Raw genomic sequence first — 17,764 nt, 5'->3', positions numbered from 1 at the left:
CCTGTAGTAACCTGTGTGTGTTCTTTTCTTTCTTTCCATCGGCAGACCGCACGCAGGTCCAGAGGTGGTAAATCCACCCACTCTTTTTACAGCACCCAAAACTCGGCTTGCAGACGATCTTTTCATGGGCCACCTGCATCTTCGTGCATCGAGTGGCACAGGGCCCTGTTCTGAGTCCTCTAACGCAGCCTTCTAAGAACAGTTCCTCCTCCTCCCCAGGTCTCAGCCTTCTGAGTCGCACGGGATGTTTTGCACTTGTCTCGGATGCTGGATGCCATCCTGGGAATTTATAGCCTAGGTCCACGGGGGGCTCCTCACAGGGCTAATGGAAGCCTCAGGCCCTGCGAGGGCCACTTGGGCTCTTCATACCTGGCCATCTAGTCTTTGTATTTTTTTAATTAACTTATTTTTACTTACTTAAAAACGTAACGCAGAAAGCGTGCCTGAGATACAGTGAAGAGAGGGTACCTCTCCTTCATCTGCTGGTTTGCTTCCCAAATATCTGCTAACAGCTGAGGGTGAGCAAAGACAGGAGCTCAAAACTCAACCAGGTCTCCCGTGCAGTGATAGGGCCCCAAGCACCTGAGCCATCACCTGCTGCCTCCCCAGGTGTGCATTAGCAGGAAGCTGGATGGGAAATGGAGCAGGGACTTGAACCCAGACATGCCAATGTGACATGTGGAAGGATATCTTAACCACTCAGCCACATACCTGCCCCAACCCTAGTTTTTTTAATTATTATATAGATGGGCAATGTGGCACCTCAGTTTAAGCCACCTCCTGGGATACCCATGTCACATAGCAGAGTGCCTGGGTCACATCCTGGCTACCCAGTTTGCCAGATAGCCTCCCACTAACACATATGTTGAAAAGCATCAGGTGATAGACAGCCTATGGGTCCCAGTGTCGGGCATAGCAGGTAAAGCCGCCACCTGCAATACTATGCATATGGATATCAATGTGGATGTCAGTGCTAGTCCTGGCTGCTCCATTTCTGATTCAGCTCCCTGTTAACGTGCCTGAGAATAGCAGCAGAAAATGGTCCAAATGCTTGGGCCCCTACCACTCAAGTGGGTGATCCAGATGGAGTTCCTGGCTCCTTGGCTTTGGCCTGAATGGCTCTGATCACTGTGAACTCCTTGATGGATAAGGGATCTCTCTCTCTCTCTTTCTCTCTCTCTCTCAGTTACTCTTTCAAATAAATATTTTCAAAGTAAACACACTTGTGATTATGAACAAGGGGTTAAGTAGGTCACTTACAGGCTGAGAGGGATCCATGTTATCACTGACAAAGTTGAATTCAGCATATATAACATCCATCAAAGGAGGAAAGACATCAACATTCTCGAATATGGCCCTGGCAAATGATCATCACCTTGGTACAATCCCAACAGCCTTTCTCCTCGGAGATTAAATATGCAATCCAACCCATTAGCTTATCCATTGCAATCAAAAGGCACTATTAATATTAACAAGTATCAAGTTATGTATCCATAGGAACTGTCAAGTCTGCTCATGCTGAGGCTATGCACTTACCCACTGATGGAGAGAGATGGATTTCAGTTTTGCTTCAGAAAATAAAGTTGCATTTGACATTACCAAATGCTATGTGAAAAACCTTAGGGGCCCCTGACAGGCAGCTTTTTCAGTTATAACACTGCCATCACTGTTCACCACGATCCTGTTATTTAGGATAAAATCTGACATCTTGTTCTAAGAAATTGCTCCCCATTAATTATCAAGTCAAAACGTCTGGTGGAATTATGTCACTAGAGCACCTCTTGAGATCCTTGTTGTGGGGTAATCTCTCCCTCTCTCTCTCTCTTTTCTTTTTTTTTTTCTTTTTTTTTTTTTTTTAAGATTTATGTTTTTGAAAGGCACAGTTAGGATTCACTCCCTAAATGGGCCACTAGAGCTGGGGCGCCGAACAGCCAGGAACTTCTTCCAAGTCTTCCACTTGGATGGCAGAAGTCCAAGCACCTGGGTCATCCTCCATTGCTCTCGCAGGCACACCAGCAAAGAGATGGATCAGAAGTGGAGGAGTCAGGACTCAAACCAGCGCTCATGTGAGATCCTAATGCTGCAGGTACTGGCTTCACCTGCTTACGCCACAATGCCAGCCACAGGGGTAATCTTTACTGGACAAGTGTCCAAAGTGAGTAACTAATGTCTGAGGCTGACAGTGTTGCTCTCCAAAATCCAAGAACCTACTGTCCTTAGAATGAAACCCACCGGGAAAAAAAAAAAAGAAAGACAGTCTAATGAAAGTTTATGAAAACACACGACATCCGGAATCCAGGGACCTCTGTCTAGGTTCAGCTATGCCATTTATTATCCGTGTGACCCTGAGCAATGAACTTCCCACTGAACCTGAATTTCCTCCTGCTAAAATAGGGATGACAATACTGGAGTCATTTCCAAGAATCTCTGAATAAGAAAGAAAAAAGAAGAAGCCTGCCCTCAGTAAAGCAAAACTGCAGATCGACATAAAGGGCAAAGAGACAGCAAGGTCTCCCAGTCCGGGCAGTGCCAGTGTTGGCTTCAACGATCAACTGCAGGAGAGGACAGCCCCACCAAGGGGAACAGGAAATGTGCAAACACAGAAAGATAGGCTGTCACAGAAGTCACCCACTGTCATAAAGCCACCCCACAGAGAAACGATGACCCAGTCCCCAGTGCTGACACTGAAGGCCAACCCCACTAGCACTTGACCCTGGTCTGTGCTGGCCTCCGCTCCTGTGATGGTTGCTCAGCTTCCCACATAGGCATGGGGCTCCTGTGAGAGTCGGTGTTGAACGCACTGCCGGCAACTTGACATTCAAGTTATCTTTGGGCTGTTCACATCAACCCACCATCAGCTGTGCGTGCACTCTTGGGAGTGGGCACCTACAACTTCTCGGATTTTCCATAAGCATCTTAAGACAGATATGACAGACTTATAGAAAGAGTTATCCAGGCAGGTGGAGCTAGCCATGTGAGCTTTTGTGATAAGAGACAGTTATCCAGGACTGTGATGATATCTAGTTTCCAACCTGAAAGACCTGCCAGCTGAACCCTGGACCACAGGAAAGGCACAAGCGTTAAGGTAGAGAGCCACAGTTTCCCAGACAGACAGGCTGCTTTTTAACTAGATTTCTACATACTGCAAAGTGTAACTTCAAAAGCTAAAATGTGAATACATGTAAACTATAAAGCTCTAGATGCATGTGTGTTTAAAAAAAAAACCTGAGGTTTTAATCTAAGGCACAAACATACAATAAATCATCAGGTCAGCCAACAACTACACACCAGGATCTAACTGACATGGCCAGTGAGACAGCCTCTCTACATCATCATCTGTCTTCATGTGGACCCAATGGACCCAGCATGAGTTTTTTAAGAGGAGAAGAGAGGGGCCCGGCGGCGTGGCCTGGCAGCTAAAGTCCTCCCTTGAAAGCCCCGGGATCCCGTATGGGCGCCGGTTCTAATCCTGGCAGCTCCACTTCCCATCCAGCTCCCTGCTTGTGGCCTGGGAAGGCAGTTGAGGACAGCCCAATGCATTGGGGCACTGCGCCCGTGTGGGAGACCCGGAAGAGGTTCCAGGTTCCCGGCTTCAAATCGGCGCGCACCGGCCATTGCGGCTCACCTGGGGAGTGAATCATCGGACGGAAGATCTTCCTCTCTGTCTCTCCTCCTCTGTGTATAACTGCTGTAATAAAATGAATAAATCTTTAAAAAAAAAAAAAAAAGAGGAGAAGAGAGGAGGTTTTAAAAGGTTCAAGCCGCCAAGGTGCTTTGAACAAAGCCTTTTTGTATGTGTCTGTTCCACCAGCGTTTGTGCTGCCCCAGACGGTCACGAGGTAACCCGTAACCCACAACGCCTCACTGAAAATTCTACAGTCTCCTAGGATGGCATTTTCTGGCAAGAAATGCTCTTCTTGCTGAGTAGCCTGAATTTGTTAGATAATCTAAATCATTTCTTCAGCAGCAAGCAGGGTCATTTGCTTACAGATCAGGAATACAGACACACTAGCTGTTATTACACATGCGATTAAAAAAAAATCGACCAAATGTTAAAGCCTAAAGAGTCCCCATCCACAAAAACTCTCATAGTTTTACTTGGGGGGATGGGAGGGGAGAGGAGAAAGACAGCCAAAAATCTTGAACATAATTTTCTTTTCATTCATTACTAAAAAATCACTACTGTACACAAGTAACTTTTCCCTTCTATATTAAATCTAGTTGGGCTGCTTTGCGTAATCAACTTCCTCTACATCCGCTGGAAACAAAAACACAAACAGTGGCTCCTCCAGGATGGCACGCAAAAGACAGTATAGGTGCAGGCATGCGGCCTAGCAGCTGAGGCATCCATGGGCCGCTTCAGGCGCCTCGGTTAGATTCCCACCTGTGGCTCCCTGACTCCAGCCTGCTGCTAACGCACACCCTGGGAGGCGGCAGGGGGTGCCTGGCACTCACACAGGAGAACTAGCTTGAGCTCCTGGCTCCTGGCTTTGGCCAGGTCCATCCCTAGTCACTGCAGGCAGATGAAGGGTGAATCAGCAGATGGACACTGTGTCTCTCTGTCTCTCTGACTCTCTCCCTCTCTCTCTCTCTCTGCCTCTCAAATAAATAGTGATTTTTTTTAAGATATCACAGAAACTTTACACTTTATCTTATGCCTAAGTATTGTGATGACAGCCCAACTCCTTTCCCAGTTAGGGTATTGTTTCACAAGACAAGATAGCAAATTTGGTTCAAAAGAGTAGGGATTAAAGGCCTTTATAAGGTTCACTGGCCTGACCTTTTACACTGGCTCACTTTTGGTTTTCAATGTCAATTGATTTATTCGTTCATTTTTACCTACTAGAAAGGCAAAGTGACAGAGTCGGACGGACGCACAGACTGGTATCTTCCTTCCACTGGTTCACTCCTCAAATACCCACAGCAGCCACTGCTGGGCTAAGCAGAAGCCAGGGGCCCGGAAGTCCATCCAGGTCTCCCAGACCGATGGCAGGGACCCAGTTTCTCGGGCCATCACTTCCTGCTCCCAACATGCGTTAGTAGGAAGCTGAATCAGAAGTCCTGAAGAGCTGGAACTCAAACCCACACTCCAGTGGGAAGCCAGGCATCCCAAGCAGCTGCTTAACTTCCTGAGCCATAATAGCGGCCCAGGTGCACTTTGGAAAGAGTAGGATGGTGGACATTAGGCCTAGCAATTAAAACACCAGCTGAGACACCCATATACCATAGGTGGGCAGCCACATCCCTACCTGGTTCAAGTTCCCAACCCTGAGCTGCTGCTGACCGTGGGAGGGAGGGATGATGGGGCCAGTGATTTGGTTCCTGCCACCCCCGTATGAGAGCTTGATGGAGCTCACAGCTCCCAGCTTCGGCCCCATCTGTCTACCTTTGTCTCTTTCAAATGAATAAATTCTGAAAAGCCATTTGAAAAGGAGTACAAACCCTATCACCATGCTGAATACTTCCATATCTTTTAAAATGATTTAGCCAAAATACCATCACAATCTTAGACATTCACAAAGCAAAATGAAAGTCTGCAGGATTCAACAGCTGTTCAAATGCCATTCTGTGGAACTCTGAGGTTATTTTCCAGTCAAACCCTCAAAGCAGATGCAGAAAATTCAGAAGAAACAACCACAACACGTAAGCAGACATATTATCTAGACACGATCATCAAAATCCACAGACTGACTTCATCACACGAGATACAAAAACAATGTCATATTACTCAAGCATAGGAACCCTGCAGCGTTCCACAGCCAATGGGTTTTTCATGCATTCAACAGAGAACACACACACATAACCTAGAATCATTTTCAGCATAATCGGAGCTCAGCTGCTTCTAAGATCATGTAGACCCTCATTCTCTCTGAAGTATATGCCTAGCATTCAGCACACTGTAACCGACCTGTACCTTACTTCCAAGCTTCCAACTCTGACAGATGCAAATATTCGTTCCCTGATATATAAATACATTTTATTTTTACTCATTTGCATGTATCAATTATATATTGGAGTTACAGACAGCTCCCGTGGCTGGTTCACTCCCCAGACACCTGCAGCCAGCCAGGATATGGGAACTCAATCCAGGTCTCCCACAGGGGTAGCAGGAATCCAAACCCATGGACCCTTACCACTCCCTTCCAGAATACTCATTTGTGGAAAGCTGGAATCCAGAATGGAGCCGGGACTTGGCAGGTGGCCCAAGTGGTATCTTATCATTGCCCACCTTTGTGAATTCTCAATCATTCAAACACTCCCACCCCTCCAAAAAAAAATCTCTCAATGGAAGCCCAAAGTTCAGTAAAGGATGCATTATTTACTTGTCTTACCATAACCAAATCAGTGATGATCCTTTCACAGCTATCTTTCCGGCCTTTGTACTTAAGCTAGTTCATCCTCACAGGCAGATGTAGGAAGATGATCCAACATGTGCAGACTTCAGCAATGTAGTGAGGAAAGGCAGGACAGCTTCCTGTCACAGCCGCCACCGCGGGCTGGGGAAGCTGTTTTCACAGATCTCAAGCTCTGCCACAGTTAGGAGGGACCGAGCCCATGGTGCAGAAAGACCACAAAGGGAAAGGAAGAGACAGGGTGCGAGGGATGCATGACAGCTTTTCCCATACCACGCGGTTCCCAGAGGTGCTCCCCAGGGACTCCTGCCTGTGCATCAGGGATGGAAGGCACCTGCCAAAGGCATGAGGGGGCTGGACCCCCTCCAGGATCCTCTCAAATGGGAGGGGCTAAATCCCCACGTTACTAAGAAGTAATCTGTTCATGTTGCAGGAAGGCCAGGATGAATCACCTCCTGCTTTTACACTACAGATCTGGTTCATTCAAATGAGGCGGAGATCTGCCTCAGTGCCTGCTTCCATGTGTTCATAGTGCCCCATGAACGTTTGTGGGCTGCCCTTACTGTGCACTGACAGACAGGTTTGGGAGAGAGGCAGGGAAAGAAGGGTAGAGGGGAAAGGGAAGGCAAAGAAAAGGAACTATACAAAGCATTACGTACAGAAAGTTCTAGACGCACATTTCACTAACGTTAGAGGAAGAAAACTGAGCCAGGCCTAGTGGCTAAATCCTCACCTTGCATGTGCTGGAATCCCATATGGGCACTAGTTCCAATCCCAGTGGCCCCACTTCCCATCCAGCTCCCTGTTTGTGGCCTGGGAAAGCAGTCAAGGAAGGGCCGAAGCCTCGGGATCCTGCACCCACATGGGAGACCCAGAAGAAACTCCTGGCTCCTGGCTCCTGGCTCCTGGCTTCGGACTGGCTCAGCTCCAAACCACTGCAGCCAGTTGGGGAGTGAACCAGCAGACAGAAGATCTTTGTCTCTCCTTCACTCTGTATATCTTCCTTTCCAATTTAAAAAAAAAAAATGAAATAAATCTTTAAAAAAGAAAAGAAAACTGAGGTAAAATCTTCCAGATTCCTGCTTACGGATCTTCGAGTGGGGGGGGCATCAACACTTGGCTCTTCTCTGCACTGACCAACACCCCGTTTCCCATGCCTCCAGTCTCCCAAACTTGTTGAGGGGCACCCTGCAACACTTGCCTCCTGCCTGCCACTGCTGCGTACTTCTGAAAAGGGCACCTGCATCTCACACGGTATGGAACCCCAGCCACAAAACTCTCTGGTGTGAACTAATGACTACCCAAGCCTTCCAGCGTTTCTTCCACCCTCTTCTCTGGAGTGAACCATGTGCATTGTCCATGTGTGAGGAGGTGTTAATAGGAGGAAAAAAACAGCTCCTGAGGCAGAGACTGCTTTAATTGGGACATTGTATGACTCTCAGCAATGAATCCATATAATATTGTACAAGGTGGGAAATGGAACACAGGGAATGAGACTGATTCACTGAGGCCCCTGGCAAAGCTACTGCCAGTGGACTTAGAGCTCTGTACCTTGCATCCTGACCTAGAACTTTCTTCCTACAACAGGACGGGTAGTAGACAGAAGGAAGTAAGGGGCCAGCACTGACTGGTGGCTTTGAAGTCACTATGGATGGAGTTCTGGACTGTCTCCATGCAGGCAATCACTTCTTCCTGCTCCTGATATCTTGCGAGAAGGTAATGGGGGCAGCAAGCAAGCAGTAGGCCCAAGGTCAAGGCAAGACAGACCTGTGTGGGGCCAGGAGCAATGAATGGCCCAGTGGCTAAATCCTCTCGCCTTGCATATGCCAAGATCCATCATGGGCACTGGTTCGTGTCCTGGCTGCTCCACTTCCCATCCATTCCCTGCTTGAGGCCTAGAAAAGCAGTTGAAAACGGGCCAAAGCCTAGGGACCCTGCACCCACGTGGGAGACCCGGAAGAGGCTCCTGGCTCTTCGCTTTTGACAGCTCCAACGTTAAAGCCACTTGGTGAGCAAACCAGCCAACAGAAGATGTTTTCTGTCTCTCCTTTCTGTAAATCTGTCTTTCCAATAAAGATAAATAAATAAATAAATAAAAAGGAACAACCTTTCCCAACCACTTAGCATAAGGTACCACTGTCTTCTGGTCTCTCGTAGGCCATTCCTGTCATGTCCTATGTATAAAGTGTTGGAATACACTTGGGCTCCCGCTCAAACTCAGCTAATCCCAAAGGAAGATGCCCAGACCCAGCAGCAGCATTCGCAGGATATGAGGAGGCCAGTTGTGACGTCTGCCTTTCAGACCCACAGTGCAACCGCAAGGGATCCAGGGGTTCCGACATTCTGATCAGGGATCCCAACAGAAGGGGAAGAACGGAAGAACGGAGCAGCGACAGGTTTGGGACACCTGCCCTCCCTCAACCCCCACCAGCACACAAAGGACTGATGCGTGCTAGAGATCCCCACGTAGCAGAGGGAAAGATGTCAAGTTCATCATCTCCATCTCCCCATTGCCGATGTCCCAGGAATTATAAGCAGAGGTAAACAGCATCAAGTGTGTGAAATGTACCTTCGCCTCCAGCAGCCTAATGAGGCTGTTATGAAGAGAAAGTGATTTTTTTTTTTTTAGGACAAAGAAAACCAAACATAATAATAATACTGTGTCTTCCTTTCACTTTTTTCCAAGAAATGGGACTTTCGGGCAGTTGAGGCCAGGTGGGGTTGGGGGGCAGCTCCCCTGTTTGGAGAGTCAGGGGGTGAGGAAGCGCACTGTGTGGTTTCTCAGGACCACCACGAGCAAGGCTGCATTTCCTGTGTTAAACACAGCAGAGGTAAAACCCTGACACTCCCCATGGGAACCCAAGGAGCCCGCTGCTGATTTACGCAGTCATAATTACCGTCTTCACACATCCCACTCCCACCTCCCAGAGGAGTCGCATGCTCGGAGTAGGTCTCTGAGGACAGTCCCTGGCAGCTGACAGGGACAGGCTGCCAGATGACCTTCCCCCAAAGATAAAGGCACATTGGCAGCCTTGCTCATTCCCAGCTATTCATCTGGGGAGGTGGCCAGCCAAGCAAGGTGGGAAGAACCAGAGCCGAACTAAGAAGGGAAGAACTGGGGGACACCCAGCCTTGGGTCCTCCTCTCAAATGGGCAGAGGGCCCTGCTTTTCTGCAACCCGGGACCTGTGCTCCTCACCATCCAGGACCAGCGAGGGGGCCCCCAGTGAGCCAGTTTTTGCCAACTGCCAGCAGAGCCTAAGCTCTCAGTAAAGGACACTTAGTACATGACCACTCCGTGGGCGTGCAGCTCCTCCTTCTGTTGCCAGGGCTTTGGGGGATGCAGGCAGCCAGGCTCTCCACTATTGTGCCCCTGTCTCTTCTCTGGCCTCCTCCCACTGACTCAAAAGGCCCTACATCCACCCCCTTCTCATCTTAACAGATGTTTGGTAAAAGCCAAGTTCAGTGTCCTGGGGAAGCATTTCAAGAGGTTGCCTCTAAGAAGAGACTGCATAAAAGCAGGGACTGCCTGTACCTCCAAGAGATCTAAGAAAACTCTTCCTGATTCGATGCATTTCACAACCCTTGACTGGGGCCCACTCTGGGTCCAACGTTGATCACCCTGGAACATCTATTTCTAAGAACTGGCGAAGACACGTGGCACTTGCATCTCCAAACCATTGGCACAGCTTCGCTTGGACTGAAAACAGACAACGCACTGAGAGGCCAGAACAAATGACATTTGGAATCTGCACTCGAATGAAAAAGAACAGGATAGTTTTATCTATATGAATACTCCTATCAACATACAAGGCATACTGTCTTCCTGAAGGCTCTTCCTTCTGTTCATGTGGGCTCTGCAATTCACCCCACAACCCAAACACAGGGATCTTTCAAACACTTGGCAACTCGCTTGCTGGTAGGAATGGGGAAATTAGAGAATAAATTCAATTTTCATAGGAGAAGCAAACTGCATTGCTTTTGAAGACTGGTTATATCCGACAGCATTGTAAACAGCAGGAGGTGAATCACCCTGACACCCCATATCCAGTGTCTGCACTGTTCTTCCCAGGGAAACCGTGACAAACTAGTATAAAATACTTAGCAAGGGGCATTGTGTTGTTTATGCCCACATTACACACCAAAGTGCCCAGGTTTCATGTCTAGCTCCTGACCCCGACTTCCTATTAACACAGAGACCTTGGACAGCATGGAGTATGGTTCAAGTAATTAGGTGCCTGCCACTCCCGTGGGAGACCAGGCATCCTCTGGGGAACAAACTAGCATATGGGATAGCTAGCCATCTGTCTCTCAAATGAACATGATTTTTAATAAATAAAAACTCAGTAAACATCAGGTGTTTTATGAATGCAGAATAATAAAAGTAACACAAACACTACCTATGGATGGTTAAACAGAAGCCTCAAGCCAAAGCACTTTAAAAGCAAACATCTTTTGTGGCTCTACTCGGAGAGCACTAGACGTAGGTTCCTGGAAATGGCTTGGGGGAAGGTTCCTCAGAGCATCCCAGGGCATCACTACGCCCACCCACAACTAGGCACTCAGCCAGTATAAGAAGTGGCATCAGAGCCACTCCTAGTAAGTTACAAAATATCTTCAAAATTGTTCTTTGCAGATCTTCCTGTCGCTGTGTAAGGATGCTGTGAGAGGACCAGTTTTGCAACAGATACTCCAGGGACAGACACACTGGCTGATGCTTGGGCTACCCACAGCCATGTTAGAGTGTCTGGGCTAAGCCGTGGCTGCTCCATTTTCAATCCAGCACCCTACTCATGAGCTTGGGAGGCCACAAGTAACTTTGCCAGCCCCTGCCAGGTGGGGTCAGGAGTTCCTCGACCTAGCCCAGCTACGTTTGTCACAGGCACCAGGAGAGTGAATCAATGAATGGGAGAACCCTCCTCATGCTCTTGCTCTCTATCATGGTAATAAAAAACAAACTTTTATTTTTTAATGTCCAATACATAGACATGAAGCTCCAGGCAAAACAGCCAGGTTCACATCAATCCTTCTCTCACACTCTGGCTTCAAGCCAATTAAATTTCATTCCACTTGAAAGAGGTGAACAGAGTAATGGGGCTGAAGGTAAAAGTGGTCTTAACCCTCTTCAGGGATCAGCCCCACATGGAGATCCACCTGCGCCTCAGAGCCTATTTTAATAGAGACGTTTCTGTTCTCCCATGCCATAACAGCAGGCATGCAGGTCCAAGTGCACCTGTTTTAGCTGGGCCTGCAGCTCAACAAATGCTTCAGTAAACCACAGCAGCTATATAATTTGAACAAACAGTCAGCTTTCCCAGGATTGACACTCGTTGGTTCACTAATTGAATAACGTGTCAACATAACCAAATGTTTGCCTCCTGCCGTCTCAGGGAGGCAAAGTCTCCCCTGGGCAGAATGTTCCATTTTCCCAGGTTCTCCCACAATTGGCAGGGGACTGCCAGCCCTGCGTGTCATTTACATTAGCCCTCAACAGTTTTCTTTCAGTGGCCTTTCTGTGGAACCCTGGGAAAGGAAAGGCCACCCGTCGCTGCCACAAGGAAGCTCAAAAAAATAAAATCTCAATGTCAAGTTCAAGTCCCTGTTTCCAACTCACACACTGAGAGAAGCACCGATCTCGGCTCTTTTTTCAGGAATAGCAGAGACAGGTGACTGTATAGCTCACGTTAAGGTGATGTGCAAACAGAAGTCCCATTACCAACCACTGCACCTGTGTTCTTCGCCAAGAGACTCAAGTCACCTGGCCTTCGAGCCACTGCACGGAGGCTTCTCTGCCCAGAATGAAACATCCTATGGGATCCAGAGCTCCAGCAACTAATTGCCTGGCTCCCAGCTCAGTCACGGGCGCTAACTGCCAACCACTGGGAGAGGGGAAAAAATCCGACAAAATGCTTTCACCTTATCATTTCAATCTAACTGGGTGTGAACCCAGCCTCAGGGATGATTGTCACTATGTAAATGGCTTTGTCACAGAGCTAAAGCCAGAGCCATTGAGAGAAAGCCCTGCAGCAGTCTGCAGTAGCCTAATACAAGACCCTGATGGGGGAGGGGGGACAGCAACCAGGGAGCCAGTGTCATGGCATAGCGGGTAAAGCTACCACCTGCAATGCCAGCAATCCCGTGTATATCCCTGCTACTCCACTTCTGATCCAGCTTCCTGTTGACAGGCCTGGGAAAAGCAGTAAAAGATGTCCCCCACCACCATCACTTTTCGGGTCCCCACCACTCACACAGGAGACCTGCAGGAGGTTCCTGGCTTTGTCTCTAAGATTAGGGTCCTCTTACTGGTCCTTAAGTCTAAAACATCCCCCCTGGAAGAGTCCAATCAGTCCCTGAAGAGGAAAGCAGTGACCAGGAAACACCCCTGTAAAGCACAGGCCTTTCACACCAGCAAGGGACTACCCCAAGCGCAGAAGTGGGTTCCCAAGAGGAACGTGGAAAAAAACAGAAGTTACAATGAAGTGCAAAACACCAAGACGAAAATGAACACAAGTTCCTAATTTTAGCAATGTTATAAAATGTTACAAAATCTCCCCCTCCTCCCTAGCCTCACCCCCACCCTCCAAAAATATATATATACTGCCCATGAGCTGAAATTCATCGAATCTGTGCATATAGCCCCTAGGTTACTTAGGGGATGAGAAGAGGAGTGGAAAAGCAGAAGGCAATTCCACATTTTATGTGGCCTTTAGGGACATAGAGAAGACTTTTTTTTTTTTAATGAAGTGCATACTTGATTTGAAGATTCTACTCCTCTAAGTCAATGGCTCTAAATGGGAAGCTACTGATTTTTTTTTTTTTTGCAAGACTCACATATGCTCAGCTCTGGGTAGGATCGTTCCCTTCACGACCCTCCAGAAACATCCACACACACTTGGTGCTGCTCCCGACACAAGGCACAGCACCACCCCGCAAACCCCACACAGACTCAGGAAAAGAGGCAAACCCACCTCCCCACCATCCCAACCCCCACCCAAGAGAAAAAAAAAACCCACAGCATGCCCCTTAGCTTTTACACAGCAAGAAACCCACAGATAGTGTGTGTGCCTTGGGGCTCCTGAACAAACTCCTAAAAGGCAAAGTGTTCGTCTCTTAGCAGTCACAGGAATATCCCCTCTGCTCCTTGGATGTAGTTAACATTTTAACCATCCCAAGTGCCCAGCACTTGAAAGACTGAAGATTTCCCACACACACAGCAGCTTTGCTTTCCACCCAAGGATCTTACAGAAGAAGTGCATGGCTTCAAATTCACTATTAAGAGGATGCCTCTTCTAAATCAGTAATTCCACTAATAGCTAGTTCACTTCAAAGGGCCACCCCCGGATGGTGATCCCCCACCTATCAGGTAGCCTGGGTGGGTGCACACAACTTGAAGCTGACAATCCCATGAGCTTTCTTTCCAGGGGCAGAGACAGGAAACTGAGAAAGTCTTTCACGGGTTCATCCAGGACAAATCCCAAAAGTGACAACCTGTGATGGAGCTTCTCACCAGTTCGGTGGATCCCGTCCTTGGGCCGTTTAACAGCAACCTGCCTCTCTGCCTGCCTTCCCGCCTGTGGACACCCATTCAATGCATGTTGTCCAAATTCCATCTCCGTCTTTTTTTCATGAAGTGGAAAGCCAAGGAGCAGTGCAGCTAAGGCGGCACATTTGAGGACCCACCGACCAGGGCAGAGAAGGGAGGAAAGCAGCCTTGGGAAGCTTATTGGGTTGGCGCACCTCAGCAGAAAAAAAGGCAAAGAGCACCAACCACCACAGCGGCTCAAGCACCAGGGAGAAAGGGTGTGAAACCCGCGTTCCCCAGACCAGAAGCCCACCCACAGGGAAGGGATGGAGCTGAGGGTCGGGAAACAGGATGGAGTTAGAAAGGGGAATAGCAGGGACCACGGAGGGCTCAGGGTGGAGCCCCAAGGCGGTGGCCGGCAAGGACAGGGATGGAGCAGGTGTTCGACCCAGCAAACCAGGGACTACCCTGGACATGGGGCTGGGAGCCGGGACTGGTCGCGGGCAGGTCCAGCGGAGTCATCCCCAGCGCCTTGCCGGGGCGCGCGGCACACTTGGGATCAAATCCTCCAACAACTCTCCGCTGCCCCCATTTGAGAGGCGGGCACCAACGAGGCCAGCCACGCAGCGCCCCACTCCTTGGTGATCCCCGGGCCCCAAACCCCAGCCCCAAGCCCCTGAGGCAGGCAAGGCTTTGAGTTCCAGACCCTCCCGGACGCAGGGGGTCGCTGGCGGCCTCGAAGGCCGACGGCGCGGGCCCAGGCAGGGAGGGAGCCGGTACCTGGGCTCCGGCAGGACGATCTTCTTGCTGGCTCGGGCGGCCGGCGTGGCCTTGCTCTTCTCCATGGCCATCAGGTAGCTCACATCGGCCAGCACGGCCTCCAGGTCCGCCATGTTGGCAAGTGGTGCTGGCGGCGGCAGTGGCGGCGGCGGCGGCGGCGGCTCCTCAGGACCCGGACGGGACGCGCTCCCGCCGCCGCCGCCCGCCCGTCGCGGCCCAACGTTGGGGGGCCGCCCCGGGGCAGCCCCCCCTTCCGTCTCCCTGCGCGCCTCCTCCCGGCACGCGCGCGCACGGCTCCCCCCGCCACACACAACCGCGCGCGCGCCACCAGCGCCCAGACGCGCGCCACCGCGGCTTCGCGCCTGTTGGGGTCGCCACCCGCCCCGCCCCGCCCCACTCACCCCTCCCCCGCGCACGCGCCCCTTCCTCCCGCCACGGTCTCTAGGGAGTGCGCGCCCCAAAACGTCCTTGCCCCTCGTAGTCCCTCCCCGACCCCTCGGATCCCCTCCTCTCTCCCTCGGGGTGGCCACGAGGGACTTCCTCTCCCTCCTCCTTCTCCTCCTCCCGCCTGGCCTTCACCCCGCCCGCTGTCCCCCACTTCCCACTCCTCCCAGCCTTGTACCCTACCTCAAGAGAGCATCCCCCCCACTCCCGCGCGCCACCCACACACCCAAGGGGCCGGAGCACGGGCAGAGCTCCAACTGGACATTGTTCACAGCATCCCTCCGGGAGGTCAGGATGCACAAGTGTTTCACCTGTCCCCCAGGTAATACTGAAAAGCCCTGCTGGTAGGAGACACTCTGGAACCCTTAACCTGCCCCCTTCCCACCCGCCTCCTCCTCTGAACCCAGCTGGGCAGAGTTCCTGGGCTCCTTGTTATGCCAGGCCACCCGCAGCGAGAGCGTCCTGCTGGGAACCGCGCGTGGGCAAAGAGCCCTGGGTGCTGGCCCGGTGGCCGCTGCCTGGCACTCATAGCTGATTCAAGTCACCGCTCGGGAGCGCCTCAGAGAGTCACCGCGCAGAAAGAGGGCGGGAGAGGGGGGGGTCAGGTTTTTAGGGAAGTGCGAACCCCCCAGGCATGCGGGAATTTCCAGCTTCCTGGTCTTCACTCTAGGTGTCTGCGGTCACCAACACCCCTGCCTGGGGTTTTCAGCAGCTTCTTATTTTTTGTGTAGTGATGTGCACAAATTGACATTCAGAAACCAGGGGAAGGAGGGCCTGGGGTGAAGGGGGGTGGCTGGTGCTTTCTGCCTAGAATGGTATTAAGGGACACTTGGGAAATCAATACAACCCCTCTCACACGTGCACATACACGCACACATTACCCACCCACCTCCCAGAAGAATCCCTTTAATTCATTGGAATTGGCCACAGGGCATCTGAAACCTCAGATGTAGCAAGAATTTGATGCATGCGCTGCCTGCAGCTTAAAGGGTTAACAGAACCCACCAGAAACAGCTAAAGATCAAAATTTGGCTAAGGTCAAACTTTGGATGGTTCCTGGAATGTCTGGCAAAAAAACAAAACAAAAAAAAAGCCAATTCCCTCATCATCAGTCCTCTCTCCTCCTCTCGTCCCTCCCCCACCATGCCTGCCACCACAATGGGTCAGTTCTCAAGATCCAAGATGTCATGTGTATGACAACTGTCCCCTAAAGGGCAACAGAAAGGAAGGAGGAGTGTGTGGCATAGGGACTTGGATCTGCACAGGGAGCAGAAATGGTGAGAGAACACAAAATCCATGAAGGAGCCCAAGATATGCATAAGGCAAATATCAAACTTCGTCTTCCACCCACTCTATTTTTTTATGCCTAAAAACAGGAACACAGAATGTCTTATCAAAGCTCACCCAGGAGGAAGAGTAAAGTTCCCCTCCCTGCAAGAAAAAAAAAATAGCAGAACATATTCTTATGATTTAATTACTATCATTCCTTTCAATGTTGTCTCTTCATCATCCAAGCTTTTCCATGATCAGCTCGTCCAGTATTCTGCCTGCACTTTCTTGGTCCTCAGAGTATGTCAAAGACACTTTGTGGATGTCTCTAGCTGTTTGGTTTTGTTGTTGTTGTTTGTGTGTTTTAATCAGCAACACGTTTGGGGATATAAGTTTGAGGCAAGACACCTAAGGTCAAACCCCTGTACCCCCAGGCTGGGTCCCCTCAGAAGTGACATTTCGCTTCTCTGTCCTTTATTGCCAATCTAAGTAAAGCAGTTGTGTGACCCCAGAGTTGTTCAGACAGAGGAGAAATGGCACATTAAAAAAGGCACCTAGCCTGACACCCAGCGCAAATCCTCCTCCACCAAGGTCATGCTTTTCCTCTGTTTATCTGGCTTCGCTTTACCCTCTCATGTGAGCAAATGACACGGAAAGCAGCTATTCACAATCATTCAACTTGAAGCAGGAAGACCCCCCCCTTACCAAAAATAACAGCTCCCTGAGGGCATTTCCAGGCACCAGCATGGCAAGCTAACATGACTAGCCTTCATAAACAAAGAGCCATCGCTTTTCTCACTGCAAAAACAGGGAGTCCAAATTCTGTTCCTCTCACCAAAGGCCCTATCCCTGTGGAAGTCTGTTAACTCAATTACCCCCAGGGGTATTTTCTTTTTCCTCGCATGAATCATGTGTGAACTTCTGTTCCCTGTTTTTCTTCCTTCTTTCTTCCTTGCAGTCTCGCTTTCTCTATGCAGCACCCCCCCACACACACACACACACACACAACACCCTGCCCTCTTTCCCTGGATTCTCTCAATTCTGGAGTGTGTGTGTGTGTGTGTGTGTGTGTGTGTTCACTGCAAACAAAAGGCGTTAATGACAATGATGGAATTGTCATAACCATCCTGTTGGATCCTGGCCCACCATCCTGTAGTCATTCTAATTCAGAGAAGACAGATAGCAACCTATTTGTACTGGGCCCATTTGTAAGGCTCCTCTACAAATCATGGGGTTCCCAAGCTCCCCCCACCAACCCCTGCACCTCTACCCCAAGAGGAATTCAGTGACTGCTCCCGATAACAGAGGACAACTACAGGCTTGCTGCAAACCTTCACCAAGTTCCCTGTCTCTCTGATCTACAACCTCTCCCATTAGGGAAGATGTGGCTAAGAGAG

The 17,764-nt window shown here is 49.9% G+C and overlaps 1 protein-coding gene across 2 annotated transcripts in view; it reads right to left on the bottom strand.

Moving 5' to 3' along the window:
• The window catches only part of GRK3 (G protein-coupled receptor kinase 3), a 112,607-nt gene extending 97,691 nt beyond the window's left edge, over window positions 1-14,916 (bottom strand). The window contains exon 1 of one of the 2 annotated variants that reach the window (XR_009244387.1): window positions 14,655-14,916. Coding sequence is in view for 1 of the 2 variants with exons in the window: in XM_058656734.1 (XP_058512717.1) it covers window positions 14,655-14,767 (113 nt within the window). In the remaining variant the exon portion in view is untranslated. The remainder of the gene's footprint in view (window positions 1-14,654) is intronic. The other variant, XM_058656734.1, reaches the window with a different exon arrangement.
• Between the last annotated feature and the right edge of the window lie 2,848 nt (window positions 14,917-17,764).

The sequence above is a fragment of the Ochotona princeps genome, chromosome 29, assembly GCF_030435755.1.
Source record: "Ochotona princeps isolate mOchPri1 chromosome 29, mOchPri1.hap1, whole genome shotgun sequence".
NCBI classification, from domain to species: Eukaryota; Metazoa; Chordata; class Mammalia; order Lagomorpha; family Ochotonidae; genus Ochotona; species Ochotona princeps.
The sequence above is the reverse complement of the archived record's forward strand: the minus strand, read 5'-3'. Positions and strand labels throughout refer to the sequence as shown.